Source organism: Pomacea canaliculata, linkage group LG2 (genome assembly GCF_003073045.1).
Source record: "Pomacea canaliculata isolate SZHN2017 linkage group LG2, ASM307304v1, whole genome shotgun sequence".
Classification (NCBI taxonomy): domain Eukaryota; kingdom Metazoa; phylum Mollusca; class Gastropoda; order Architaenioglossa; family Ampullariidae; genus Pomacea; species Pomacea canaliculata.
In genome coordinates, this window is record NC_037591.1 from 27,931,955 (window position 1) to 27,958,589 (window position 26,635).

The following is a 26,635-nucleotide window of genomic DNA, read 5'->3' on the forward strand; positions in this document are numbered from 1 at the left end:
TTATTTTAACTTACTACTAGATTGTTACATGAGGCACCTAACAGAAAAATTTAAAGTTCATAAAGCCAAATATGAAAAAGTCAATTGTATAGTTTACAAGTAGATTGAAAACTCAGTTCTTTGAAAAGTTTACTCATAGCCAGTAAAGTGAGTTCAGTTTAATTGGTCACTGTGTCTAGAATACTGGCTAAAAAATATGAGACGCAAAGCTCTCCATCCATCACCGTTTTACCTGCCCTAAAAATACACTTATTTATTGTTGTATTAGTCACAATCATCGCCATGTATACATAGAAATAAACAACATAACAAGAGACACATGCAGTTCTGACAAACAAAATCATACAGAAATAACAAAATAATCTTCTAATGAACCAAACATGTTTCTGAACATTAGTCGTGTAGATGGAGGAAAAAATTAGATGCATAAATGCACGTATGCCGGCAACCCCTCCACATGTATACACACACACGCACACACGCACACACGCGCACGCAGCCCTTCTCGCTATTAATCTCAGAATAAGTACACATCTATCACCGGAGACAGCTGCCGAACGTTGACGGTTTGGCGAAGACCAGGAAGAGGATCTCATTGACGTGTGATTGATGAGGCCGTCAGGTACCACTCACCTGGTGAAGACTGTTCTTCCGCAATATCACAGGTGTCAATCATTTACCAAATAGTCGACGTCCGAAGTGTCAGTCAGTGTAACCTGACTGTAGGATAAACGTCCACATTCTTTGGAAGAAAGAAATGAGAAAAATCCCGCAATGGAATGAATGATATCCATTATCCATGCTGGTCCCTACTTGTCTGATGAACTGAGAGAAACTGACAGAAAGTGATACATGTATCCATGTGTGCATGTATGTATGAATATTTTTATACATCTATGTACGAGTGTTGTGAGCGCTTAGTAATTTTCCTAGAATCAGGCTCAGCATACGGTATCTGTGTATATAATTATAGATATGAGAAATGATATGTATATATACAACACTCCAGGTGTTGTTGAGGACCTACGATCATCTCTTCCCTGATGCCATCATGGCTCTGTCCGAGCAGTATGTCTCTCATTTCGTCTCGTGTGCACCTTTATACATAAAACACCCATAAATTTCAGATTGGAAGCTATCCCTTGCGGGTACTTCTACGTAGGAGGAAAAATATTTATAAACGCTTGGTTTATCAGGAACTTAGTGTGAGTGAGTGATATGTTGGCTGGTCCTCATGGGAGGTCATCACAGGCTGTTAGGGTCCCTGCTTGATGTATTGGTTCTGTCAGTGACCACGAGTGAAAATATGCAGACTGACAAATGTCATCAGGTTGTTTTTTAAGCTGGAAGGTGGTGCTCTTGCATGCATATGAGTTGGAGTGAATTTTGTCGGGGATGTGTTAAATATTGTATTTAATCGTGTTAGAAGGGGAAACTCGCAGGTCTTACAACTAAATAAGTCAAACGTTTGCCTCCAGTCACTGCTATAACACAAATCATTTGTTGGGAGAAATTTCCTTTGAGAGCAGTGTTGCTGGTTTACAAAAATATATGTGCTCTCGACAAGCTTTTGATGTGGTGTGAAAAAGATCTTTGCACCAAGCTCTTGTTTTGACTTGCTGTAACATCATACAGGTCAAAAGAACATGATGGTGGCATGCACCAAGAAAAATGACGGACAGTGCTTTTGAACCTGGAATCTTTCTCTCTCTGACATACACACACGCTCTCTATCTCATCATTAGCCAAAGAAAACTAATACAAATTTTTTGTAGTTGTTTGAAATATAATGTTTATTAAACACAAGACCAGATAAGCTGCACCACTGTCATTAATGTGATCATCACAAGAACACCCATAGTCTCGGATTGCGCATCTCCTTTAGCGATTTGCTGGGGTGGGGGAGCCGCCCATGTCCAGGTACAGAGCTGTTCGACAGGCTGGCGAAGAATCTGTTTGCAGACCTCAGGAATCTGAACGCAGTGCACGTCTCTCTTCAGAGTCAGGGCTGGCAGGTCGCACTGTCGGCGGTCCTTCTCGGACCAGGCGGTCAGGTCACACTTCACGAACGATACGCGGTCACTGAAATTGATAGAAAATAAGAGAGTAAAATTAAGTGCATTAAAAAAGAAGCATGGAAGACAGGTTGCATGTGTATTTCCCATTCTTAACCGGACAAATCTGGACGTGACTAACGCTACCACTAGGTGAAATCTTTGCCAAACTTTCATGGTATTTAACAAACAACGACTCAAAAGGCACGTTTCAACAAGGTTTAAAATTAGACATTCAGCAGTGAAATTCCTCATGCTGATCAGCACAATACAATCCGGGGCTTACAATAATTATGACCACTGCCCCATATTTCATTAATGCGACTTACAGGCAGAAACCACTGATGAACTTTTCTTGCGTCAGATCCGGTTCGGACCTCGCACGTGTGTACAGCCGAGTCAGAGACTGCGCACTGTCTTCTAAACATTTCTCCACTGCACGGGTTTGTGTGGAGAAGCAGTCGAGACTGTGCAGATAGTCTGGATTTTAGAAAGTGATAGCCGTTAGAAAAGTAGATGAATAGTCAATAACTAGCCTACTGTAACAAAAACGGTCAGCTGGTAAGTAGGACTCCACAGCATTTGTTCTCAGTTGCCGTGATTACACAATAAATGTAGTTTAACTTTCTGGCTTTGTCAAAATATAAGAAGGAGCAAGCATGAACACATAAGTCAGATTAAATAAAAGTCAGCCCCAGGAGTCTGACCCCTAGCCGGAGGGTTAAGTAGTAATTACTACACAACACCTTCTTGTCGCTGGCAAAGAAGCCGAAGACCTTTCGCCATCACGCCGAGGTCCAGGCCGAGGTTTCGCAGCACGCGGTCGGCTTCTGGACAGGCTTGCGTCTCGTTGGTGATGCACGCCACCAGCACCTCTTGCTTGCTTGGTACAAGAAGACAGTGCGCGCTTTTTTAGAATTCTTCATCGCTCTGTCTATAGCCGACACATGAAGGCGGTGACAAGGAAAAACAACTTTGGGGAGATAATAATGAAGATGATGATGGCAACGATACAAGGAAGAGAAGAAACATGTAATGTACATCGGAAACACGGAGGATAGCGACGTCAGATTCATATACAATAGTTAGACAGGTAGCTAAGTCACCTCTAAAGTCACTTAGACACTAGGAGTTGGTCACTCAAATGCGGCATTCTGTGTTCACGACACTGTTTATTTCAATGTATCTCAAACACGAATTCTGAAAATCGTTTACCTACAGAAGAGATCCACATCATAATGACTTTTCCCCAGTATTGCACCATCGGCAGATTTGGGCAAGAATAGTGCGGGGTCCAGGCCGAAATTGGAGTAGCATTTTCTCATATTGTTTTCCAGCGTCAAACGACACTCTAGAACGAGCGAGAAAGTTCAGAGAAGCAAACATATTTTGTGTGCTATGTAATAGTTGCCAGTTGTCGTCTTTTGTCTGTATTTCCGTCACATTTGTTGTCTTGCCATTGCTTCACCGCCGCTATGTCTGTCTGTCCACATCATCCATCACCTCTCCTGTAACTCTGTGAGCATTCTCGCCCCTTAAAACCGAGAGAAAATAAGTCTGCTGCCTACCGTGGGCGCAGTAGTTGTCGTACTCTTCAAATATTGTCTTGACCTGCGATGTCAGCAGCTCATCCAGACCCTTCACCGTGCGGCATCGGGAACTGTTGACCAGCGCGTGCAGCGAGTCGAGACAGCAGGTGACCACTGTTTCCTCCACACTGGGATTAAAAAAGGGAAAAAAATGACAGACCTGTTGACACATGGAACTGAAATCACCTTTTTTTTGTATAATCTGTTGTGACTAGCTAATACTACCTTCAGAGAACCCTAGCTACAGCGAGACGATGACACATGGACGTGAACTCGCAGTTTGCCCAAAAAGGCCACGTAAGATTTTGGTAAACCTGAAAATTTAGTTTTCCTTCTCTCTTGCCTTCAATCAAATCAATTATAGAGAAGTCACCGCCTAATAAGTATTACATTATAACTATCGTGAGCTAGGTGAAAACAATTCAGGGTATTCAGGGTATGAAGACTGGCAATACCCGTCAATGTAGGTTTCCCACCTGCACATGTGTTCTCTGAAGACGGTGCGGTTGTCAGGAGGTATACCTCCACTGCCGTTGCTGACAGCCCACAGGTAGGTGTTGAACGGGACGGACGAGTTGGTGAAACATTCGAACAAGCTTTTAGTGAAGGTCTCTTCGCAGCTGTCGCTAGGGGGCGCTACTGTCGTAACGGCTACCACAATGGGAATACAGAGAATGGTGGCTGTAGGAAGGATTCGAACATAGGATACAGTTTTAAGACATTTGCCAGAACTAATTAGTCAAGAAAAGCGAAAAATAAACCTAAAACACAATTTTTAATTAATCAAAGACAAATTACAGCAATAAAAGCAGACGAAAGATGTAGGTAGCGTGATCACTCCAATTACAGATCATATAAAACCACAAACTTACATTACATGTACATGTTCGTAGAATGTAGCACAGAATCGTTGGCGATGTATGACGACTGAATATATTTTGTAATCCCCCAAAATATATGATCCAAACACAAAGCATTAAGAAGAAAATTTAAATTTAAAACTAGAATGTATTAAATGAAAGAATAACATTAAATATGGAAATGGTGGAAAAAGTCACAAGTTCAGTTAATCAAAGGAAACGATGCAATAATGTTGCTTAATAATCGGAAACCACTGTATGCTACATGTTTTCATAACATATTTGCGCTATTTTTTTATTCTGGGATACTGCATGATAACAAAATATTACTCAGGAACATTAGACACTATAAAACCAAACAATAAAAAAAACTAGCTCAGAGGAAAATATAGTTTCTTTAAAAAATTGTGGAATTAAGTAAAAATATTTTCATACTTTTATACAGCAATCTTGAACAAAATTCTATAACCCCATATATTCAAAGACTTGATATATAAGTGACTCGATGACAAACAAAGAAAAGAAATTAATTAAGAACTTTGCTATTCGGATAAAAAAACAAAAGCTTAATATCATAAAATGTTCTAACAACACGATATGAATTAATATAATTACCACAGAGCAGCATTTCGCCAGCTGCATGACAAGCAGCCATCAATACACGCATTCCTTCCATTGCTGCCCTCTTGGCATGTCCCGGGATAAACAACTCACGATAGCCGGAAGTGCACAACAAACTTCATAACAATAACCCTGACAGGGACACCACGCTTTGTCAAAGGCAAAGAAGCAGATGGAGACAAAGACACTAACAGGCTCCTAGTTCACTCTGACAAGACCTCTGCCATGAAATCTGAAAGCTGCTTCACCCCTCGACATAAACACCTCCGCACCGACGCCTGGGAAGGTTATAAAACCGCTCACATCAAGATGGACTACCACAAAGCCAATAAGGAGGTACAGTATGACTTCCTGAGAGTAATAAAAAATATGTGTATTTCGAGAGCATATTAAAGAAATTAGTTTTCTTTAGTTGTTTATATCATCCAGTTTCTTTATTTTTGTTTTAAACATTATTATTTCTACGCGTCCGCGCGCGTGTCTGTGTGTGTTTGAGTGTGTGTGCGTGTGTATAAGAGAGATAGAGAAGCTGGATGTAGAGTGCGGAACTAGAAACTAGACAGAGTGGCGTGGCCGAGGATGCACTGAGTGTAGAAGACATAAAACTAACACTGCCCTCGTCATCTCAGTTTCCTTGACGCATGCGTCAGCCAGTGGCCACGCCGTCAAATCAATAACTGTCGGACGTTTATGACCAAGGGATGTCTTCCAATGGTTGGGCGGCATTAGCACCTCATCCGAGTTCATAGGATGGCCCGAGGACCAAAGGTCCAACCACGGAGGTAGATTTGATTTTGTTGCTGAAGTTCAGGGAGTGCAGACGGAAAATGACATCACTTGTAAACTATCATCCCAAGCAGTCGGAGCTAAAAGTTGACAGTCCCTGCATATCTTTTATACCTTTATCCATCGCATTGTACATCATCTTTACCTTGCTCAGTGTACTTATCCGTACCTCACCATCTATTGTCTGATATATAATGTTCGTTTATCATTACTGGTATGCGCAGAGAGTGCGACCTATCTAGGTCGTGATGTTGTTGTTATTATTATTATAAGGCTCGCCGTAACACGCGTGTCATGTTCAGAAACTGCTGTGTGTTGTGTGTCTGTAATCCATGCATGCTAATGAATGCACTGTGTGCTGTTCACATGTGTATGTGCGCTTTTTTCTCAGTTATTAAGTAAGCGAGTGAGCGATCGCAGAATTTAACACTCCACACAAGGGATTTCCATAGCATCGTCCTAAGCATCACAATCAAAAGTCTAGCAACATTCACTGACACAAAATATCTCAAAAAAGCTATCTACCCATGTGTTCACTCAGTCAAACGGTTCTAATAGTCGCGGCAGACTTCACGTACGGTTACTAAGGCCAAAAACGGGATACTGTTCAAATCCTGAAAAGTGTATGATTTGATGCTTTTTTTAATTACAACCGAGCACTCAAAAGGGTGTCACACTGTCACAGTGACATAACCTTTCCCCTTTACCCGTTATTTGCAGGAGTGGAGAAGAGGACATTCAATATGACATTGAAACGTGCGAACAAAAGCCTTCTGTCTCTTCTCAAGACCTCATTCATCAGACTGTGCACTTGTCCAATGTTACCTTGATCTCTGACTTGAGTGCAAGCCTTTATCTGGTGATAAGAAACAGTTTCTTTTATTTGTCTACAAGGAATGTCACACACAATATATATATCTTTTGCTATGCCCACGTAAAAACTTAATTTAAAAAAAATCCCAATGGTTTGTCCTTATAGCATCATTGTTTGCTACTTAAATAATAGTAACAATCAAAAGAAACCTGATTAACGCTTCAAAGAAATGTAAGGAAGAATTTTACCAAGATTTTAAATATAACTTCCTTTTGTGGAAACACAGTTGATAGTTTAGCCCATCCTGACACTGGTGTTCTCACAACTGGACTTTGATATCATTAGATGGATCATGTGATCCCTCTGTTATGATCTTAACAAACTTACCCTGATCAGATGCGTAGAATATTGCAGACTGCATCGTCGATAACGAAGAAAAAAAACATGTTACTTTTTATAGTTTCTACTGAGATAAGAGAACTAAAAGGGTCCATAGTCTAACCCCTGTATCAAAGGTGAAGCTATATAACAGGATCGCTGCCAATATTTGGACATTCCAAACACTGGTTTATCTGCTGTGCTCTGCAGAAAGAAGTAAGCGAAATTTTAAAATCATATTATTTTCAACTGATTATGTCATCTGTACCCTCAGTGTTTTAAAATTTTATTTGGAACTCTCGTGTACACTGTAAACATGCGACACATGACGACCACAGTCTGACAGTTTGTCTTGTGTTGCAGTACATCTCCATCTCACCATGAAGTGCCTCCTGGTCTTCGCTCTTCTTTGTGCTGTTTCCTATGGTCTGATGATGGGAGGCATGCACGGGGTCACGGGAGTCACGGGAGTCACAAGCAGCATGGGAGGCATGGGCGGCATGGGCGGCATGGGAGGCATGGGATGCATGGGAGGCATGGGATGTATGTCAAACATGGGCATTGGTATGACATCGCCGTATCGTTACTATAATGTACATATAATGATGCTACTAACGTCAGCCTCACTCACAGCTTGTATTACTCTATAACTCTACACTTTAATTTGTTAATGTTAACGTGATTTTTTTTATTATAATGTATTTAATTATTGTCACCTATTCTGCCCGTAAACTTAAATTAAAAATATGAGTTCTTTCCTTGTAGGCTCACATTTTAAGTTCAGAAGAGAATATTACTGAATATCAGATGCGCACAAAGAAATACAATTTAATAAAATTCAGAGTGCAAAGGATTACCGAAGGTGAAAATCATACCACCAGTAAATGAGAGCTCAAATCACAAGTAGGATATAAACATTGAAATCTTCAATAATAAGGTTAAAACAAGTAACAATTAAAACTCAAAGATAAAGCCCACATGGAGTTGAAACAAGTGTGACAGGAGAATACAAGAACTACAGTAAACACACGGGTCAGTGGTAGCATCAGCCAGTGTATCATACTGTTTGTCTACACAGAACGTCTGGTGCGAGATCAGGTGAGAGCCATGCTCGTTGAAGACCCCTCACTCACAGAAGCCGAGTGTGAAGCCAGGTGTGACGCCCTCTTTCTGCTGGACGGTGTTCCAGATGATGAGGCACTGACTGACACAGCCTGCGCCACTGAGTGTCGGACGTAAGCAACTTGTTGTCCTCTGTACAACCATGTGTGTGTATGTTTTATATATATATGTGTGTGCATTTAGTAAAAATGCATTTAAATTTACAACGGTCCGTTAGCAGTTGCCCGTTAATGGCCAAACACGGACGAACCTTTGAACCACGGTTAAAGCGCTTCTTAGCCTCCTAAATGCCAAATGTTTATCTAAGTTGTGTGTGAAGTTGAGATTTAGAGGCAATAGAAATTTGGTCAAAATGCTTAAACTTGTTTGTTAATACATTTAAAATATGTTTTCCAATGTAATTGGACTTAGTAAAGCCACCAGATAGACTTGACTCTTCGTCACTTTGCCCACAAAAGAAAGACCAAGCTTTATATAAAATAACCTCTTCCAAACTTGTTCACTCTAGTTCGGATAAGACATCTTTCATCTCTTTGCAGGTACGTCCACAGTGTCCACGTGATGACTGTACACACCACAAAGGCCACTGAGGCCACAGAAACGACTGCGGAACCAGAACTTACTGAGCCTACAGAGGCTCTCTAGAGTCCAGAGAGAGCCTGTAAACATCAAGGTTTCTGATCGGCCAAAAAAGATTTCAATAGCTTCAATAAACTAAACGTATTCTGCTTACTTGACAATGATTTAATTAAAGATGACACATTATTTTGCATTTTGTTTTATTATACTTTTGGTATGTATGTATGTGCGCATGTATGTCTGCATCTCTTTCTCGTCTCCAAGGAGCTTTAACTAACATTATTGAATATATTATTAACAAAATATTAGACGTAAGATGAGTTATTATATATTTTCTGCATACAGTTTAATGGTATATGACTATCTGGAATAAAATAAAAATGTGGTAGTCTCGACACTAATTTTGTCATATGTAGGTTTTGTTGAAGAGAAAACAGAAAAGAGATTATCCACTAAAAGAAAATTACCACAAGTAGACATTAAATCTGCATTTTATGGCACTTTAGAATATATTTTGCATAAACCTGCCAAATCTATGGTGTGTGTATATATATATTAGAAATGACAGTATTGTTTACTTACACTCGATATTACCTAATAAATATTTTTACTCTTGCGAGAAAAGTTAAGGGTCACTGCATTATATACTTAATATTTAATCACGAACTGCTGGTGATAAGCCAAGAATTTCTCCAAGACAGCATCTCTTACCATCCCACGTTTGTAATTATAGGAATTCATAGACGAGAAAAACAATATCCAACAAGGACTTCAGAACAACTTTTATGTTTTTTATGGACGAATATTTGATACAGGGGTTAAACTATGTTACTTTATAGTTTCTACTGAGATAAGAGAACTAAAAGGGTCCTTTCACTGCATACTAAATTCTGTGGGTGTGCCGCCATTTAATCACCTGCTCTTAGCTAGAGGCTAGCGATTACAAAGTCATAATTAGTCAATGTCTTAAGATCTTGCAAGGGAAAGAAACACAAAAGAAATTCAGTTTTTTCCCGAGAGCTAATCTCTTTGTCTAATAATATTTGCTCTACGAGCGCACCAACCAGAACATGCTCTAATGATAAAGAACTCCTTTCACATGCCGACCTTTTCAATGAAGAGCGTTGTTGGCCATAAATTCAAACAGAAGTTTTGTTACTTAGAAACAATTTGGACAGACACTTTAACAAGTCGTCTGTTGGTTCAGAAGAGCCACCACTCACAGCTAGAACATCTTATGAACTGCTCACACCCAAAATATTGCCGTATATCCAACAAATTTGTTGCCTTGAAAATAGAACTAATTCTGAAAATATGAGCATAAAACTGACAAATGAAAAAGCGCATACACTGGCGTGCGTTGTCGCTTTGAAAAAGAATCTCACCGGGAAAAATTATTAGACATATTTTGTACCATTATAGTTGTTATAATCACAAGCTTTCTTCTTCAGTAGCCTTGACATTGATGTGTTCACGTTTTGACTCTTACATAATAGGATCAGCTGTTCACTATCTGAAACTGTGCCCCTATCCCACCTTAAGCAGACAAAAATAATGATTATAATATTAATGTAGAGTTCACTGTACCCGAGATAAGAGACCAAACGTGATACATTTTACCCAGTCAGATTCCACTCAGATAAATTCAAAAAGGAGCCTATAGTTCATTTTTACTACTTCGTTATTATTTATGTTATATAAAGGAACACTTCGATTATTCAATATTCCAAGCACATCTCTGTTTACTTGTAGTGGTCTTGATCAAGAAAGTAAGTGACATTCTGAGTGTGATTTTTAAACTAAATTATGTGATACAATTTTTGTATCTTTGAGTGAATCATTCCTATAACTCTTTCAGCTCTTAAATAAATCGTAACCATTTATTTTTCTTTGTTTTATTTCTGTGGCGTGTCTTAGGTGAATTAGTGGGTCTTAATGCAACATTTTTAAAGTTTGTCGTAGCTTCATATTTTTAAAAATAATTTTTCATCTAGACCTGATACAGTTTTACCTGTATTAAAAGTTACCGTAATGTTCATTTGAAATTCTTCTACTACAGCGCCCAAATGCCACACTTCATTATATACTTCACCTATTATTAAAATTTACTTAATTAAAAGATGTGTGGACTGGTTTGTCTTGTGTCAAAGTTCCATCTCGATCTCACCATGAAGTGCCTGCTTGTCTTCGCACTTCTCTGTGCTGTCGCCTACTGCCAGATGGGCAGTGGAGGCATGGGAGGCATGTGTGTAGGTATGACACTATACCACATCAGCATCCTCTATAAAAATAAATTAAATAAACCAACAATCGGCGTAAATATTTTCTTTTTCGTTACTGAAGCAAGTATTTAAACAAACTAAACAGAACACGGGCATTCAACAAGGATGCGTGAACACTTGTGTTCTAGTGACAGGCGACATGACTAGAAAAGAACCTTAGCATTTCTAGAACCTTAGTTTGTCTCGCCAGAGCGCCTCGCTCGGGATCAGGTGAGGGTCATGGTCGCTGAAGATCCCTCCTTGACGGTGGCCGAGTGTGAAGCCAGGTGTGACGCCCTCTTCTTGTTCGACAGCGTTCCAGCAGACGAGACACGCTCCGATACAGCTTGTGCTGATCAGTGTCAGGCGTAAGCTACTTGTATTGTTTACCTGGTCAGCCTGTGTGTGTGTGTGTGTGTGTGTGTGTGTGTGTTATGTGCAATTATAATGTGGACTGCTTATTTCATGCAAGACATGGGTCACCCCTTATCATGACAGGCCTTGACTGTCCATCTCTCCTGACAGAACATCATAACAGCGCAACCTCTCCTAAAACAAGGGATAAGTAATGATTAATATTAAATGATGACTCTATAGGGAAGGCAACAGTTAACCGTCAAACCTGACGTTTGTGTGCAGGAACATCAGCGTGTAGAGGTCAAAGAGGAGATGTCTTGTCGGCCATGGAGACTACAATGGCTGACTTGAACGGACTGGCTTCAACATCAGAACGTTTTTTAAAATGATTTCATCTGAGTAAAAATGACAAACAGCTCACTATCGTGTTCAGTTTTTTACTTGTTTGTTTCTCGATGTATGCACAAACATGTGGAGAGACAAGCGTACATGCAGGCGAGCAGGAAAACAGAAAGAGGACACAGAAAAACAGGGTCTGCCTGTCTGCCTGCCTGCCTGCCTGTCTGTCTGTCTGTCTGTCTGTCTGTCTGTCTGTCTGTCTGTCTGTCTGTCTGTCTGTCTGTCTGTCTGTCTGTCTGTCTGTCTGTCTGTCTGTCTGTCTGTCTGTCTGTCCACACATGTCTCCACTAAGCACGTCTATTAGTATGCTTCTCTGCAACCTTCTAGCAAGCTCTTGTGTACAACTGTTCGTAAACACAAGCCTTTAAACAAAATACCCACAAGCCTGTTCTGCTGTGAATTTTCATGCGTAAACTACTGAACTGTGTATTGTGCTAACATGAAAACCTTTACGTGCATTTTTTTTTTCTAAAACGGATTGTAAATTAACAATAATAAAAGTTTAATATTTAAATTCAAGCATGCTCTAAGCTTAACTCAAGTTACTCTTGCATATGATGAAGATGGACTCTGTTTAAAATATATACATATATAATAATGGACTGTCGGACTATCTCTAGACACACATACACACAAATAGAGAGAAAGTAATGGATATCTACAAGGTAACGCAGCATAACGAGACATGACCCCTTGTAGGGTTGTGAAAGGTCAGGGGCAAAGAAACATATGGATACCGTGCACAGAGGGAGTTAAAAAAACACACACGTCAGAATTGTACATGAATATGTTTATCATGTTGAGCCACTGGGAACGCTGCGATAATTTTGTATGTTTATTTTATAATTTGGTGTGCTAACAGTTTGATAATTTGGCATGTCTGTGTAGAATCTTGACCGCACAGCTTTGATCAATGCACGGTGATGTATAGGTGATGTATAGGTGTGTATGTGAGACTTGAGGGAAGCTTGACACAATCGCCTTAAACTCAGTAGTTCTTTTAAAGGTTGAATGTTTCGATTATTGCATTCTACCAATCCTTTTACTACAGTTTGTTTAACGTCAACGTCAATTTGAAACTGTCAATGTCGTTGCTGTAAAGAAGAATGGTCAGTTTTACATATATATATATATAACATAAGAAATATATAACATAAGAAAGAAAGCACTAACGGCTGTGTTTAAAGAGGTATAATAATATTTAAACTAAATCAGATCATAATATTGTCAAAAGAGTTATTAAACGAAGCAATGTGTTTAAGTGAGTGTGTGTGCTTGTGCGCCTTTCTTGTCAAACGGGATTGCCTACGTCACCAGAAACGTGAAGACATTGCCCGTTGTAACCTTGCTTTCAAGGACATCAAATAGGCCAACCCTGTATTTAGAAATCATTTGAAAAGGACAATGAAAGGACATTTAATCTGACCTTGAAACGTGCAAACAGAAGCCTTCTGGTTTTTCTCCCAATACCTCTCTTCTTGTCCTCTTGCCCAATGCTACATTGACCTGAAACACAAGTCCTTCGCCTATTTAGTGATAAGAAACAAATTCTTTGCTTTTTTCTACGAGAAATTCGCATACAATGTATACTTTGCAATGTTCATGTAAATGTGTATGCCTATAAGTGCTAAAAATTACCCCCAGAACAGAATTGAATTGAATACTCAATAAACATAAAGAAATATCATTGATGAAAATTCAAACTAAGCACTATAAAAAAAATCCCAAATCTGTTAATCACGAACTAAAACACACCAGCATTAACCAATCCAAGTTATTTTTTATATTAAAGAATACCGTTAATGTGTATGACTGTTACACTGCATTTTAGATGCTGAGAAAAACGACTGATTGGACAACAAACAATGGAAAAAGTAAAGTGCACAATCTGCAAGAAAAAAAAAATATTAGCATTAACCAGGTTCACTTACCTCGAGATAAAAGGCCCAAACGTCTCACTTTCTTTATCCAATCAGATTCTACTGAGATAAATTCAAAAAGTAGACCGTAGTTCATTTTTACAACATATAATAAATTATATAATATACAGGAACACTTCAATTATTCAACATTCAAAGAATATCTGTTTACTTACCGCTGTCCTGACGAAGAAAGTAAGCAATATTCAAACTATGATTTTCAACTGAGCTATGTGACAACATTGGAAACTTCAGCTTTACTCCTTTCTGTTTAAAATGATTAGAAACAATTTGGTTTTCTTAGCCTTATGTCACTGGCAAATCTAACGTGAATAACTGAGGGTTAATGCTACTTTTCTCTCGGGTTAAGTACCGTTAAAGCTTTGTTTTATATTTGTTTGATTTAGACATGACACATCAGTGCATGTATCACAAGTTACTGTAAATGTTATGAAAATTGTTTAGATATTGCTGTTTGATGTAACTAAACTTTATTCTCTAAGTGTACTGAATACAAAGTAAAAGCTATAGATGACATTTAAATATGACAAGGTACCGCCAATTAAGGTACCAGAATTTTCGGTAATATTATATATATACACAGTAATTCCTCCCTATCCCGGAGGCTACGTTCCGGAGAGCCCAGCAATAGGTGACAATCCGCGAAGTATCGGGGTTATAATTATATATATAAAGCTTTATAAACCCTTCACACACTCCTATAAACCTTTCTCATTCTCTTATTAACCTTTCCCACACATTTATAAACACTTCATAAACATTTCCTTGGTGAATAATACAATATTCACCAGCCAATTAAATACCTATAAATATTGCGTTAAATTCAATTTAATATTTTTTTATTATGTTTGTATCAACGTTTTTATGTTTTTTATTGTTTTAAATTTTTAGACAAAATTAATTAAAATATTATGTAAATACCGGAAAATCCAGGGATAAAGCAAAAAGTCCACAATACAGAATTAGATATATTTAAAAAAAACCGGAATACACTGAAGCTGCATGAAGTGAACCGCGATATTGCTAGGCATTACTGGGTGTTATTTTATATGTACCTTTAATTCTTTAAAATTATTATCTTAACAATGGCACTGCTACCCTAAAGCGCACGATATTAGCTGAATTGAATTACGAACTTGTTTTTGAATGAATAAACAGCATTTAATAGCTCTATAATTAGGAATATTTTCTTTCTAAATACATGTATAAAGAAATCAATCTCTCTTAATTAAATCCATCCTGACATAGCAAGATTTTGAAAAACGAATAGAAAATAGCACTCAATGTACTTTCAAAACATTTTTTTTTGACAGAGCTCATTTTTTACTTAAAATTCGTCGATTTCGTAACGCGTTGTCCATCTTCCTCGTCTTTAGGTGCATGGTTAAGAAAAACAATAATCAATTCGGAAATGTAGAACAAATGGTTGGTGAAGTTACATTCCATTATAAATAGATCTGTATACATGTATAGTTATTAATTTTAGTAATCGTAAAACCTAGTCCAATTCAAAGCTTAAGGAAAGCACGAAAACAAAAAACTAAACATCACGACCATTGAATCGTGGTAACGCTGGAGGAAGACACGTGTCTGCGCGCACTGTGCAGTGAACCGAGACGAAGTGAAGCCGTCAGAAGATGCTAAAGAATTGAACACCGCATCGGAAATCCAAACGCTCAGAACTATCAGATATACTTTCATTATATGACATCGAAAAAATATCATTAATTATATTTGCAAGAGCTGTGGGAAAATGTATCTTGAGTTGCAGTTGTCATCTCGATCTCACCATGAAGTGTCTGCTTGTCCTTGCTCTTCTTTGTGCTGCTGCTTATGGCCAGATGTGCAATGGAGGCATGAGAGGCATTCACGGGATGAGAGGCAATCACGGCATAGGAGGCATGCGTGGGTCGGGAGGCATGAGCTTGATGAGCATGGTGGGATGCATGTGTATAGGTATGACACACGTCGTATCTCTGCTTCTGATGGTGTTACCTTTAGTCTCTCTTAGAACCGTGCATTGCTACTGTACTACTTGTATCGAACTGAGATGATTTGTCTGTATCTGTAAATGTCCTCCGCTTTCGTCAATACCTTTAATTTCATTTTAAAAGTTTAAGTTCTTTACCTACATCCTCAACATTAAAGAATGATCTGCTATGCTATGGTATGATATGAAGAAATATAATTAGCATGCAATGAAGCCAGCACGCTACAAGCCATTCTTGGCACCAAACAAAACTAGGATTGATGTATCGTTGTAAAGAAATGCAACCGCACTGTGCATCAAGAACATTCGACGTAAAGATCCCCCACCTCCGTCAATGACAGAACTATGAACAGACTAAACAAACACAGCTACATACAAACATCACCGACAGTTCAACGATTGTGTTTTAGTAACATGGTGTCACAAGTAGGAATGATGTTTAGTATCTGCATCAGCGTGTCAGCGAGGACACAAAAAGCAATAATTTTCTATGTTTGTCCTGCCAGAGCGTCTGGCACGGGATCAGGTGGGTGCCATGCTCGCTGAACATCCAACCTTGACGGTGGCCGAGTGTGAAGCCAGGTGTGACGCCCTCTTCGTGCTTGACAGTGTTCCATCAGATGAGGCGCTCACCGATGCAGCTTGCGCCAATCAGTGTCAGGCGTAAGCAACCTATTTACCTCTCTGTTTGTATCTGTACATACGTATGTATGTGTGTCTGTACGATGCGTGTGTATGCATCTACTTTATACACTTATTCAGGCCTGTGAGAAGCATTCAAAACAAAACTTGGTTTGCACGCTGTGAGAATAATGTACCTTTGATGCCATTGCTTGTAGGATTTGGTATCCACATGCGAGGCGAGCTTTGTCAGCCACTTTGTTAATGCAAAACTTTCCGACTGATACCGGCAGGATAATAAATGATGTGACACGGCTACAGGCGGAGGCAGCAGTTAGTTAACTCTAACATTTGCTTTCAGACAAATTAATGTGGCCACTGAGGCCCCAGAGGTGTAAACCTTGAGACGACTGAAAGGTCAGGGGAGGCAATCGTCACAGATGAGTAGCGGATTAGCCCCAGCACCAGAACTTACGTCCCCTTAAAATACTTAGCTACGATGGGTGTTAAAATGAACTCATATGAATAAAAAAAAGGCAAGTATTTGGTTTTAGTGTGTTTCTTGTCTATTTGCACATACAGAGAGAGAGAGAGAGAAATATGGAGGAAGGCCAGTAGGGTAAATACGAAAAGTAAGAGAAATACATACGGGTGCATATAAATGCAGTTACGAGCAACAGCTATAGTATTAAAACTAATTGTCTTCTCACACACTATCTCACACCCACCCACACCCACTGGGTCAACTACGGGGTAGTATGATGAACCACACGAGGATAGGACATACTAGTCTGAACACCTACGCATTTCGTATCCTGTTCTTTAATGTCTGTCCACTGTATATGGATTTTCTAAGAAGTAACTCAAGTGCAAAGACATTTAAAACGATGTTTAATTAACGACCGATTTCCACGTTTCCTCCCTTTGACAGCTGAACAATACTATGAGACTGATATGTTTAAAATCCAGTTCCATAACTGTTATATTTTAGTAGATTTACATCGCTCAGACGTTGGCAAATGCAGTATTACAGTGCTTATAGTATACACTTCTGTCCTCATTTTGTGCCATGCCATTGATAGTTTTACTTTTTCAAAGGAGTTTTAGCTATACATATGTAATTATAAAAATACCATAGAACATTCCCATAACATGTATTGAATAAACAATGTTTTAAAACACGAGTAAATTTGTTTTAATTTTAATTTTAGAAAATTACACAACTATCTCATACTTCGAATGAAATATTCAAGATATAAAAAAATCTGACATTTGAAGTTTTAAAGTATAATTAACAAAGTACCATTCTTTCTGCAAGATATAAAACCACCATGTCAATAATTTCTCACATTTGATTTATGTAGACTTGTTGGGGACGGCACACAAGTCGCAGACAACACTTTGCATCTCACACGTGTTCTTTCTTGCAACAGATTACAAAGATGTGTACGTGGGCTTACAGTTCTGTATTATTCGGGAGCTTGTCTTGACTTTAGGGGAGGGCAGTTAATTTCACCAACCTCAAATCAATACATGTAAATGACTATAAATCATAAATAACATATCAATGTCAGAAGTGACTCTCAACCTTCCAGTCATCCAATCTCTAAAAACGAAAGTTACTTTAGTAGTTTTTAAATGTCTTCAGTTTTGTAAACCATACAGTCCCTCCAATGGGAACCGTGACTGAAGATCGGTATCTCAATGCATACAGAATTCCAAACTTCTCACTTTCGGTGAAGTCCAGGAACGATCACACTTACACACATACATACACTGCCCTGAATACTATAATTTGAGGCCTCTGGGGTTGACGAGGCCAACTTTCCAGGCTGACGACGATGTTATAGTGCCTGTACCCCAGAGCAGTGACGACTATGTTGACACACCTGGCTGACATGATCCACTTCAATTCGTTTTTCTTAATTCCTAACAAGACTATCACCATACTTTAAAGTCTCTGAGCACTGGTAAAGAGTATTCAACGGGTTTTGCAATCCAGTGATTGTTTGTGATACTGGGGCAACATTATCAGCAAAAAGTAAAATAAATAACTCAAAAAGTTATAGGGTTAAGTGGATACTACACTTCCCCATTTCTCATATTCATTTGTGTCCCTTGTCAGTTCGTTTATAAGCAAGGTGAATAGTACAGGGCTACAAAACTCACGGGGGCATCCAATACAATCAGATAACTTTGCATCAGCTCTCCCTCTAGCCTTCACATTATTGTATATGCTTTTAATTGCTTAAACATTTATCCTTTTAAACCAATTTTTAACACAATCAATAGTTTGTTTTTTTCTTGAAGTCATCCCAAACTTTTGACAAAAAGTCTATGATAGTCTATTTTCGTTTTAGCAGAACGGCTTTGATTGCTCGCCGCTGAACACTTGCTAGAGGTTTGATGGAAACTCCAGTAGCCGAGTCCCAGAGGATGGAAGCGTAGTCAATGATTGTCTGGATGTGGGTTGTATAGAACAGTTTTCTTGTGTGGGGGTCTAGGAAATGTTTAATTCTTGACAGCTGGTAGACTTTCTTGGAGATGTTTTTGCTTGAGGTTGAGATGTGTTGGGACCATAATAAGTTATTGTCAATGGTAACACCCATGAGTTTGTGGAACTGTACTTCCATTACTGATTGAGCGCAATCACATACATGCACACAAATTCTATCTGTCTCTCTCTCTCTCACACACACACACACATATTCAGCGCAACACACATCCCTTTTAAGAACATCCAAGTGAGAGGCAAACAAATTCATCATCAAACATTTCTTATCAAACAAAATGAAACTGTTTTTTAATTCCACTTTTTAATCAAACAGGATAGTCATCACCAGGTTAAATAACTGCATGGTCTGCATCCTGTAGGCACAGGTCTCACCTCGCTGTAGGCAGGTCACCAGGGCCATTAATTTGCCTGTAAAATGTTGCTATGTGTTACTATTTGAATATTCAAGGCATACAGAATCTGAATGATTTTTATGTATATATATATATCAGAAGTAATAGCTTGATCAAATGAGATTAGTTAACAGTAAGATGTTTTCTTTAGAATGCAAAGCAGGTCATGTTGTGTGCTCCATGATGCGATTGCCTGAACATCATACGTTTAATACTTTCACTGGAAATGTCAGTCTACATTTGGAAAATAGTTGTGATCATTGTGTTTAAGACAGAAGTGTGAACAAAGCTACAAATGCTTCAATCACACACACACACACATACTGAAGTTACAGAAAAGTTTTAAACTTACGATTCGCACTCTGAGGCACAGTCACGGTCTGTCAGTTTTTCAGATGGTAGATAATCGAGTGCAAAGGCGGCATCGCACTTGGCTATACACCAAGGGATCGTTACGGGTTCGGTGGCACTAGTAAGGATCTCAGAAACCTCATTCCATACCAGGTACGCTGCACGACACCGTGAGTGGTCCATGTGAGTTATCCAGATGACCAGGTTCAGTGTGAATTTACCACATCACATAGTTTGTTTATCCATATCAACGTGTGTAGTGGGAGGTACCCATATTTACAAGCAAACGATAATCAGTTTAATCCATGCAGAACCTCGCAATGTTAGTGGCATGTACAAATACTAGCATGAGGCATGAGAAATCTACTTTAGCAAAGACCTGATAATAAAATTTATTTTAATTTACTCGATTATGTAGTAGTGTAAAATATGAAAGTCGTGATACATGTCATACATATTAATGGCTACCTAGAACAACAAAGTTTCTAGCCTACAGGCCGGGTCCACGTGCTGTCCTTGTCCCTGAATGAAAAGGACGAAGCAGACGACCGCGAACAGGACAAGGCACCTCATGGTGATGAAGACTAAAGGAACAGGAAACAAAAAGTGATGAAGATTGAACTAGATACTTCAAAATGTATGATCGCATTTGTAAACGCTTTTTCTGTTCACCTAAAATGTCTACAGGGTTGGTACCCTCTACTATCTTGGTCATAACTGCTGTGGTTCCCGCCTGCCTAAACATTTACCAATCTACCATATTTACTTTTGCATACTTTGTTAAAACGTCCGCCAGATGATATTTATCAGAAAAAACATACTGATCAATACTGAGAAAACACTTTTCTTACATTTAAAAGAATAACTAAACTATGACTTTACAAATATTTTTTAATCTTTAAATTATTCACCACTCAAAACTATCTGATCTTGAAATTCTTTGCCTACTACCTAAATGTTTAGAACCGTCAAACATGAGGTTATTTGAAAAGACGATTCTTACCTTTTCACAGATGGAGATGACGGACACGGGTGTCTTTATTTATACCAGATTCACTTGCCTGGACAAGACGAAGAAAACTCTGGTCTTTGTGACACAGCTATTTTGGGTAGAAGGTTGAACTCTAGGGTTAATTGTTCTGTACAGAGACAAGATAAGATTGATGCAGCTTGTTTACCTAGTTTGAAGTGGGATAGGTAGGGGTGTGTGTTCTTGAAAAAAAAAAGAAGAAAAGGAAAGAAAGATGTATTGTACTTGTATTTTTTTCCCTCCTTGCGGTTTATCAAGAGCACATCTCAACCTTAAGCCACTCGACTCACATTTGCTTGTGTATGGGCTTTTGTATATGTGAATGTCTATGTATGCGTCCGTGCGTTTGTGTGTGTGTGTGTGTGAATATGTGTGTTTGTGTGGAAAGATAGAGACAGAATAAGTTTGGTGTGTGTGTGTGTGAGGGGGGAGGTATATATAGTTTATTTTCAGGATTTCGAGGCTTACTAGGTGCTACAGGATCTTTCGGTCCTTCCTCATCCATCCTAACTGCCGTGATTAGCTTAAAGGAGTTATTTTTAGGCTTTAACCACCCTCGAATTTGTATTGTCACAAGGTAGGCTTACGTTGGGTGTTGCAAAGTTCACGACTAGTCTGGTGAATGTTCATGTATTAGAGTCAGTGATGTAAGTCAGTCCTTGAAAGATGTACTTAAAATGTCTAAACATGGACCACCCGTGTAGATAAGAAATGTTGAGTGGGGAGTGAAAACGTACCAGTTTATTTTTAGTATGTTGAGATGCTATCCGTTGACTACCACACATTTTCGTTATAAAACAAAGCTTTAAAAATAAAGAACTAAAAACAAGTCACCAAGGCGGAGTCATTTATGTTTATTTAACAGACAAATTGAGTTTATCTGTCTTCCTCCACTCCTTCATCAAGTGGAATAGTTATCAGCAGTTGTACTTCAGAATGAGTGTATCGCGGACGACTGACGTCTCGCCTCTCTTTGACTTTAGCGGGCACCAGGGCCGTGGGGCTCACCAGTGGGGTGGTGGGGAGCACCAGAGGATGGTCCTTCGATTTGGCTGAAAATGATTGGCAGTATGTTGATAACTTAACATTTATTTAAACTGGAATGTTTGACAAATTCAGGCAATAAATGGTAAAGATTTTTGTCTAAATGTATATCAAAGAACGAATACCTTAATCTCACCAAAAAGATCTGTTACATGGCTAAGGTTCGTGCAGCCATTGTTATGTTCCAAGTGGCGCATGGTAACTCATCACATTTCTTAATAAACACTGGTGAGTGATAATAAGTTCTACATTCTACAATTTGCTCGTCGAGTTTTAGGCTCAAACATTTTGTTCAACATAAAAGTGAGTCTACATGAAACAGTTGTCATAAATTTGTGTTAAATGTTAAAGTGTAAAAAACATTTTGTTAATATTATTAATCATTATACATACTATGTACGTACATACCAACACACATACATAAAGCAGTGGATATTAATGTAATGATACAGAAAGTTGCAGGCTTACAGTCTGCATTCGATGGCACAGTCGCGGTCAGTGATGGTCTCGTCCTGAGGAGCATCGAGGACGAAGACGGCGTCACACTTGGTTGTGCACTCGGCCACGGTCAGGGATGGGGTGGCTTGAAGGAGGGCGTGGACCTCGTCTGCTACCAGGCGCACTGCCATCACAACCCATCACAACCGCCACGTCAGTGATTTGTGTAGTGCTGGGTATCTTGATTACCGTGTATAGTGTAGGTAATGGGTTCTATAGACTACCATATGTAGCGTGGTACCCATATAGAGTATATAATGGGATATCTAAATTATCATGTCTAGTCATATCACCTTCTACACATTACAGTCTCGGTTATCCAGATTACCATATGCAGTGTGGATTATCAATATTGCGATTGACCTGGATACAGTAAGTGACTCTAATCGGATTGTAAGTGGCTTGCAGAGATATCAGTCATTAAATTTAGAGATATTTCCGATGCTTTTACGATTTTGTGGCTTCTGTCTTTACAAAATGTCTTTTACAACGAAATCTAACACATCTAATGACTATCAAGAAGAACAACATTTGTAGCGTACTTGCTGGGTCACCATGCTCGCCTGGACCATGTCCACCTGGACCCTGAGCGTAAGCGACAGCGCAGACGACAGCGAAGACGAGAAGACACCTCATTGTGATGAACACTGAAACATCATGCAGCATCTATGTACTTGTGTAAAGCTTCTTAGTTGTAGCATGTATGTTTTCTGGATGTTTCATTACCATTAAAATCATGCTTTAAAACCGTTTCTTTAAAAGAATTGAACCTTTCGTCCAGTCATTCATTCAATCGTTTTATATTCATTCCATTGAAAACAGACAAAAAGGACTCGAAGCATTATTGAAGAATGGTGACAGAAAACATTTTTGTTAAGTTAGAACAAAAAAATTAAATAAAAATATTCCTATCTTCTCAATGTTTATCAAACGTTACACAAGTTCTACTACTACACTTTTCTCCAGTGCCGATTTAAATAAAAAATTGTCTCAGTCTGCAAACCAAACAAATGTCGAGCACTAGATATTGAAAGAAGACCTCTTACCTTCTGTTGTAGAGGTAGATGACAATGATGGACCCCCTGTATCTAGTCTTTATTTATACAAGGTTTGCTGACCAAAGACACAGAAACCAAAACTATGGTCTCCTTCGTCAAAATAATCTTGGGCGAAACTCAAAACTATCGAGACTATTTTTTGGTACTTTAGGCTGTATTCATTTAAGAAATGAGGACAGATACGGTGTGTGTGTGCGTGAGAGAGAGAGAGAGGGAGTTATCTACATTTCTCTGTTGACATGCGTGCGTTGGTGTCTATGTGATAAGGTCAGAGTACAATTGTGGACACCAGGTGTTGACCCACTAGTAGATAATAATCCAGATGCAAAGTCATGTCAGTGTCTGGCACCAAGTGTTGATGTGAAACGCGGACGTCAGCCTTTCACTTTCACTACGTCATCTTCCATGGAGATAGCAAGTCACGTGACAACGAGACGTCACCCAACCGCCCCGAGAGTGGGTAGGTGGGACAGGTGAATAAAGAACATAACAACGGACGTCAGTGCACGTGATTGAACGCACGCACACACCCGTAGCCTAGTTTTACCCAAGAGAGAAGGAAATCGTCGGTATTCAGATCGATTCACTGAGATCGTAATAGTAGATAATATCCCATAAGGCATGATTCTCTTCACATTTACCATATCGATGTCCTCGATTTCAAATGAATACAGCCTAAAGTACCAAAAAATAGTCTCGATAGTTTTGAGTTTCGCCCAAGACTATTTTGACGAAGGAGACCATAGTTTTGGTTTCTGTGTCTTTGGTCAGCAAACCTTGTATAAATAAAGACTAGATACAGGGTGTCCATCATTGTCATCTACCTCTACAACAGAAGGTAAGGGGTCTCCTTTCAATATTTAATGCTCGACATTTGTTTGTTTTCACGGCTGAGACAATTTTTTTTAAATCGGCACTGAAGAAAAGTGTAGCAGTAGAACTTGTGTAACGTTTGGTAGAAATTGAGAAGAGTGAACGTTTTTAGCTCATTTTTTGTTGTTTCTAACTTAACAAAATGTTTTCTGTCACCATTCTTCAATAATACATCAGTCCTTTTTGTCTGTTTTCAACGGAATGAGTATAAAAAGATTTAATGACTGGACGAAAGGTTCAATTCGTTTAAATAAACGAAGGTTTTAAAGTATGATTTTAATGGTAATGAAACATCCAGAAAACATACATGCTACAACTAAGAAGTTTTACACAAGTACATAGATGCTGCATGATCTTTCAGTGTTCATCACAATGAGGTGTCTTCTCGTCTTCGCTGTCGTCTGCGCTGTCGCTTACGCTCAGGGTCCAGGTGGACATGGCGACCATGGTAACCCGGCAAGTACGCTACAAATGTTGTTCTTCTTGGTAGTCATTAGATGTGTTAGATTTCATTGTAAAAAGACATTTTGTAAAGACAGAAGCAACAAAACCGTAAACGCATCGGAAAATATCTCTAAATTTAATGACTGGTATCTCCGCAAGCCACTTACAATCCAATTATAGTCACTTACTGTATCCAGGTCGATGGCAATATTGATAATCCACACTGCATATGGTAATCTGGATAACCGAGACTGTAATGTGTAGAAGGTGATATGACTAGACATGATAATTTAGATATCACATTACGTACACCATATGGGTAACACGCTACACATGGTAGTCTATAGAACCCATTACCTACACTATACACGGTAGTCAAGATAACCAGCACTACACAAATCGCTGACATGGCGGTTGTGTTGGGTTGTGATGGCAGTGCGCCTGGTAGCAGACGAGGTGGCAGCTCTCCTCAAAGCCACCCCATCCCTGACCGTGGATCAGTGCACAGCCAAGTGTGACGCCGTCTTCGCCCTCGATGCTCCTCAGGACGAGACCATCACTGACCGCGACTGTGCCATCGAATGCAGACTGTAAGCCTGCAACTTTCTGTATCATTACATGAATATTCACTTCTTAATGTATGTGTGTTTGTATGTACGTACATAGTATGTATAATGATTAATAATATTAACAAAATGTTTTTTACACTTTAACATTTAACACAAATTTATGACAACTGTTTCATGTAGACTCACTTTTATGTTGAACAAAATGTTTGAGCCAAAAATTCGACGAGCAAATTGTAGAACGTAGAACCTATTATCACTCACCAGTGTTTATTAAGAATGCATGAGTTACCATGCGCCACTTGGAACATAACAATGGCTGCACGACCTGTTGAGGAATCTAGTGAACCTTAGCCATGAAACAGACTTTTTGGTGAGGTTGAGGTATTCCTTCTTTGATATACATTTAGACAAAAATCTTTACCATTTATTGCGTGAATTTGTCAAACATTCCAGTTTAAATAAATGTTATCAACATACTGCCAATCATTTTCAGCCAAATCGAAGGACCACCCTCTGGTGCTCCCCAACACCCCACTGGTGAGCCCCACGGTCCTGGTGCCCGCTAAAGTCACAGAGAGGCGAGACGTCAGTCGTCCACGATACACTCATTCTGAAGTACAACTGCTGATAACTATTCCACTTGATGAAAGAGTGGAGTAAGACAGATAAACTCAATTTGTCTGTTAAATAAACATAAATGACTTCACCTTGGTGACTTGCTTTTACTTCTTTTTATTAAGCTCATTTTTAAAGCGAAAATGTCTGGTAGTCAACGGATAGCATCTCGACATACTAAAAATAAATTGCTGTCCCTCCCCACTCAATATTTCTTATCTACACAGGTTGTCCATGTTTAGACATTTTAAGTACATCTTTCAAGGACTGACTTACATCACTGACTCTAATGCAAGAACATTCACCAGACTAGTCGTGAACTTCGCAACACCCAACGTAAGCCGACCGTGTGACAATACAAATTCCAGGTTAAAGCCTAAAAAAAGTCCTTTAAGCTAATCACGGCATTTAGGATGGATGAGGAAGGACCGACAAATCGTGTAGCACCTAGCAAGCCTCGAAATCCTGAAAAGAAACTATTTATACCCCCTCCTCACACACACCAAACATTTTCTGTCTCTGTCTTTCCACACAAACACACATATTCACACGCACACACACAAACGCACGGACACATGCATAGACATTGACATATACACAAGCCCATACACAAGCAAATGTGAGTCGAGTGGCCTAAGGTTGAGATGTGCTCTTGATAAACCGCAAGGAGAGAAAAATACAAGTACAATACATCTTTCTTTCTTTTTCTTCTTTTTTTGAAGAACACACCCCCTACCTATCCCACTTCAAACTAGGTAAACAAGCTGCATCAATCTTATCTTGTCTCTGTACAGAACAATTAACCCTAGAGTTCAACCTTCCACCCAAAATAGCTGTGTCAGAAAGACCAGAGTTTTCTTCGTCTTGTCCAGGCA

The 26,635-nt window shown here is 39.0% G+C and overlaps 6 protein-coding genes across 9 annotated transcripts; 3 read left to right on the plus strand and 3 right to left on the minus strand.

The window, feature by feature from the left end:
• Positions 1 to 1,765: 1,765 nt before the first annotated feature.
• LOC112557177 lies at positions 1,766 to 5,502 on the minus strand. Of its 2 annotated transcripts, XM_025226872.1 has the most exons (7): positions 5,119 to 5,494; positions 4,120 to 4,324; positions 3,623 to 3,771; positions 3,270 to 3,405; positions 2,801 to 2,937; positions 2,384 to 2,534; positions 1,766 to 2,082 (listed from the first exon to the last, which is right to left on the minus strand). In XM_025226872.1, exons 1-7 carry the CDS (start codon positions 5,177 to 5,179, stop codon positions 1,797 to 1,799), a joined length of 1,125 nt encoding a protein of 374 aa, XP_025082657.1. In that variant the 5' UTR covers positions 5,180 to 5,494; the 3' UTR covers positions 1,766 to 1,796. The 2 variants fall into 2 exon arrangements, with proteins under 2 accessions (XP_025082657.1, XP_025082658.1); XM_025226873.1 differs by lacking the exon at positions 2,384 to 2,534 and having other exon boundaries at positions 1,911 to 2,082; positions 5,119 to 5,502.
• Positions 5,503 to 7,205: 1,703 nt separating this feature from the next.
• Positions 7,206 to 8,992, plus strand: LOC112557347. Its single transcript, XM_025227146.1, has 4 exons — positions 7,206 to 7,318; positions 7,466 to 7,666; positions 8,181 to 8,337; positions 8,764 to 8,992. Exons 2-4 carry the CDS (start codon positions 7,483 to 7,485, stop codon positions 8,867 to 8,869), a joined length of 447 nt encoding a protein of 148 aa, XP_025082931.1. The 5' UTR covers positions 7,206 to 7,318; positions 7,466 to 7,482; the 3' UTR covers positions 8,870 to 8,992.
• A 4,875-nt stretch (positions 8,993 to 13,867) lies between these two features.
• On the plus strand, positions 13,868 to 16,906 carry LOC112557642. 2 transcript variants are annotated; one of them, XM_025227630.1, is made up of 4 exons: positions 13,868 to 13,934; positions 15,532 to 15,716; positions 16,257 to 16,413; positions 16,733 to 16,906. In XM_025227630.1, the coding sequence occupies exons 2-4, from the start codon at positions 15,551 to 15,553 to the stop codon at positions 16,767 to 16,769; spliced, it is 360 nt and encodes a 119-aa protein (XP_025083415.1). In that variant the 5' UTR covers positions 13,868 to 13,934; positions 15,532 to 15,550; the 3' UTR covers positions 16,770 to 16,906. The 2 variants fall into 2 exon arrangements, with proteins under 2 accessions (XP_025083415.1, XP_025083417.1); XM_025227632.1 differs by lacking the exon at positions 13,868 to 13,934 and having other exon boundaries at positions 15,526 to 15,716.
• A 2,243-nt stretch (positions 16,907 to 19,149) lies between these two features.
• On the minus strand, positions 19,150 to 20,760 carry LOC112557683. Of its 2 annotated transcripts, none has more exons than XR_003097984.1 (4): positions 20,633 to 20,760; positions 20,124 to 20,213; positions 19,631 to 19,787; positions 19,150 to 19,294 (listed from the first exon to the last, which is right to left on the minus strand). XR_003097984.1 is itself a non-coding variant. In XM_025227678.1 (4 exons), the coding sequence occupies exons 1-4, from the start codon at positions 20,603 to 20,605 to the stop codon at positions 19,255 to 19,257; spliced, it is 312 nt and encodes a 103-aa protein (XP_025083463.1). In that variant the 5' UTR covers positions 20,606 to 20,624; the 3' UTR covers positions 19,150 to 19,254. The 2 variants fall into 2 exon arrangements, 1 of the variants encoding a protein (XP_025083463.1); XM_025227678.1 differs by lacking the exon at positions 20,633 to 20,760 and adding an exon at positions 20,581 to 20,624.
• Positions 20,761 to 21,496: 736 nt separating this feature from the next.
• LOC112557681 lies at positions 21,497 to 23,361 on the minus strand. Its single transcript, XM_025227675.1, has 4 exons — positions 23,248 to 23,361; positions 22,744 to 22,848; positions 22,172 to 22,325; positions 21,497 to 21,711 (listed from the first exon to the last, which is right to left on the minus strand). Exons 2-4 carry the CDS (start codon positions 22,835 to 22,837, stop codon positions 21,639 to 21,641), a joined length of 321 nt encoding a protein of 106 aa, XP_025083460.1. The 5' UTR covers positions 22,838 to 22,848; positions 23,248 to 23,361; the 3' UTR covers positions 21,497 to 21,638.
• Positions 23,362 to 24,004: 643 nt separating this feature from the next.
• LOC112557682 lies at positions 24,005 to 25,852 on the plus strand. The gene is made up of 4 exons (XM_025227677.1): positions 24,005 to 24,097; positions 24,494 to 24,592; positions 25,013 to 25,166; positions 25,639 to 25,852. Exons 2-4 carry the CDS (start codon positions 24,505 to 24,507, stop codon positions 25,709 to 25,711), a joined length of 315 nt encoding a protein of 104 aa, XP_025083462.1. The 5' UTR covers positions 24,005 to 24,097; positions 24,494 to 24,504; the 3' UTR covers positions 25,712 to 25,852.
• The last annotated feature ends 783 nt before the right edge of the window (positions 25,853 to 26,635 follow it).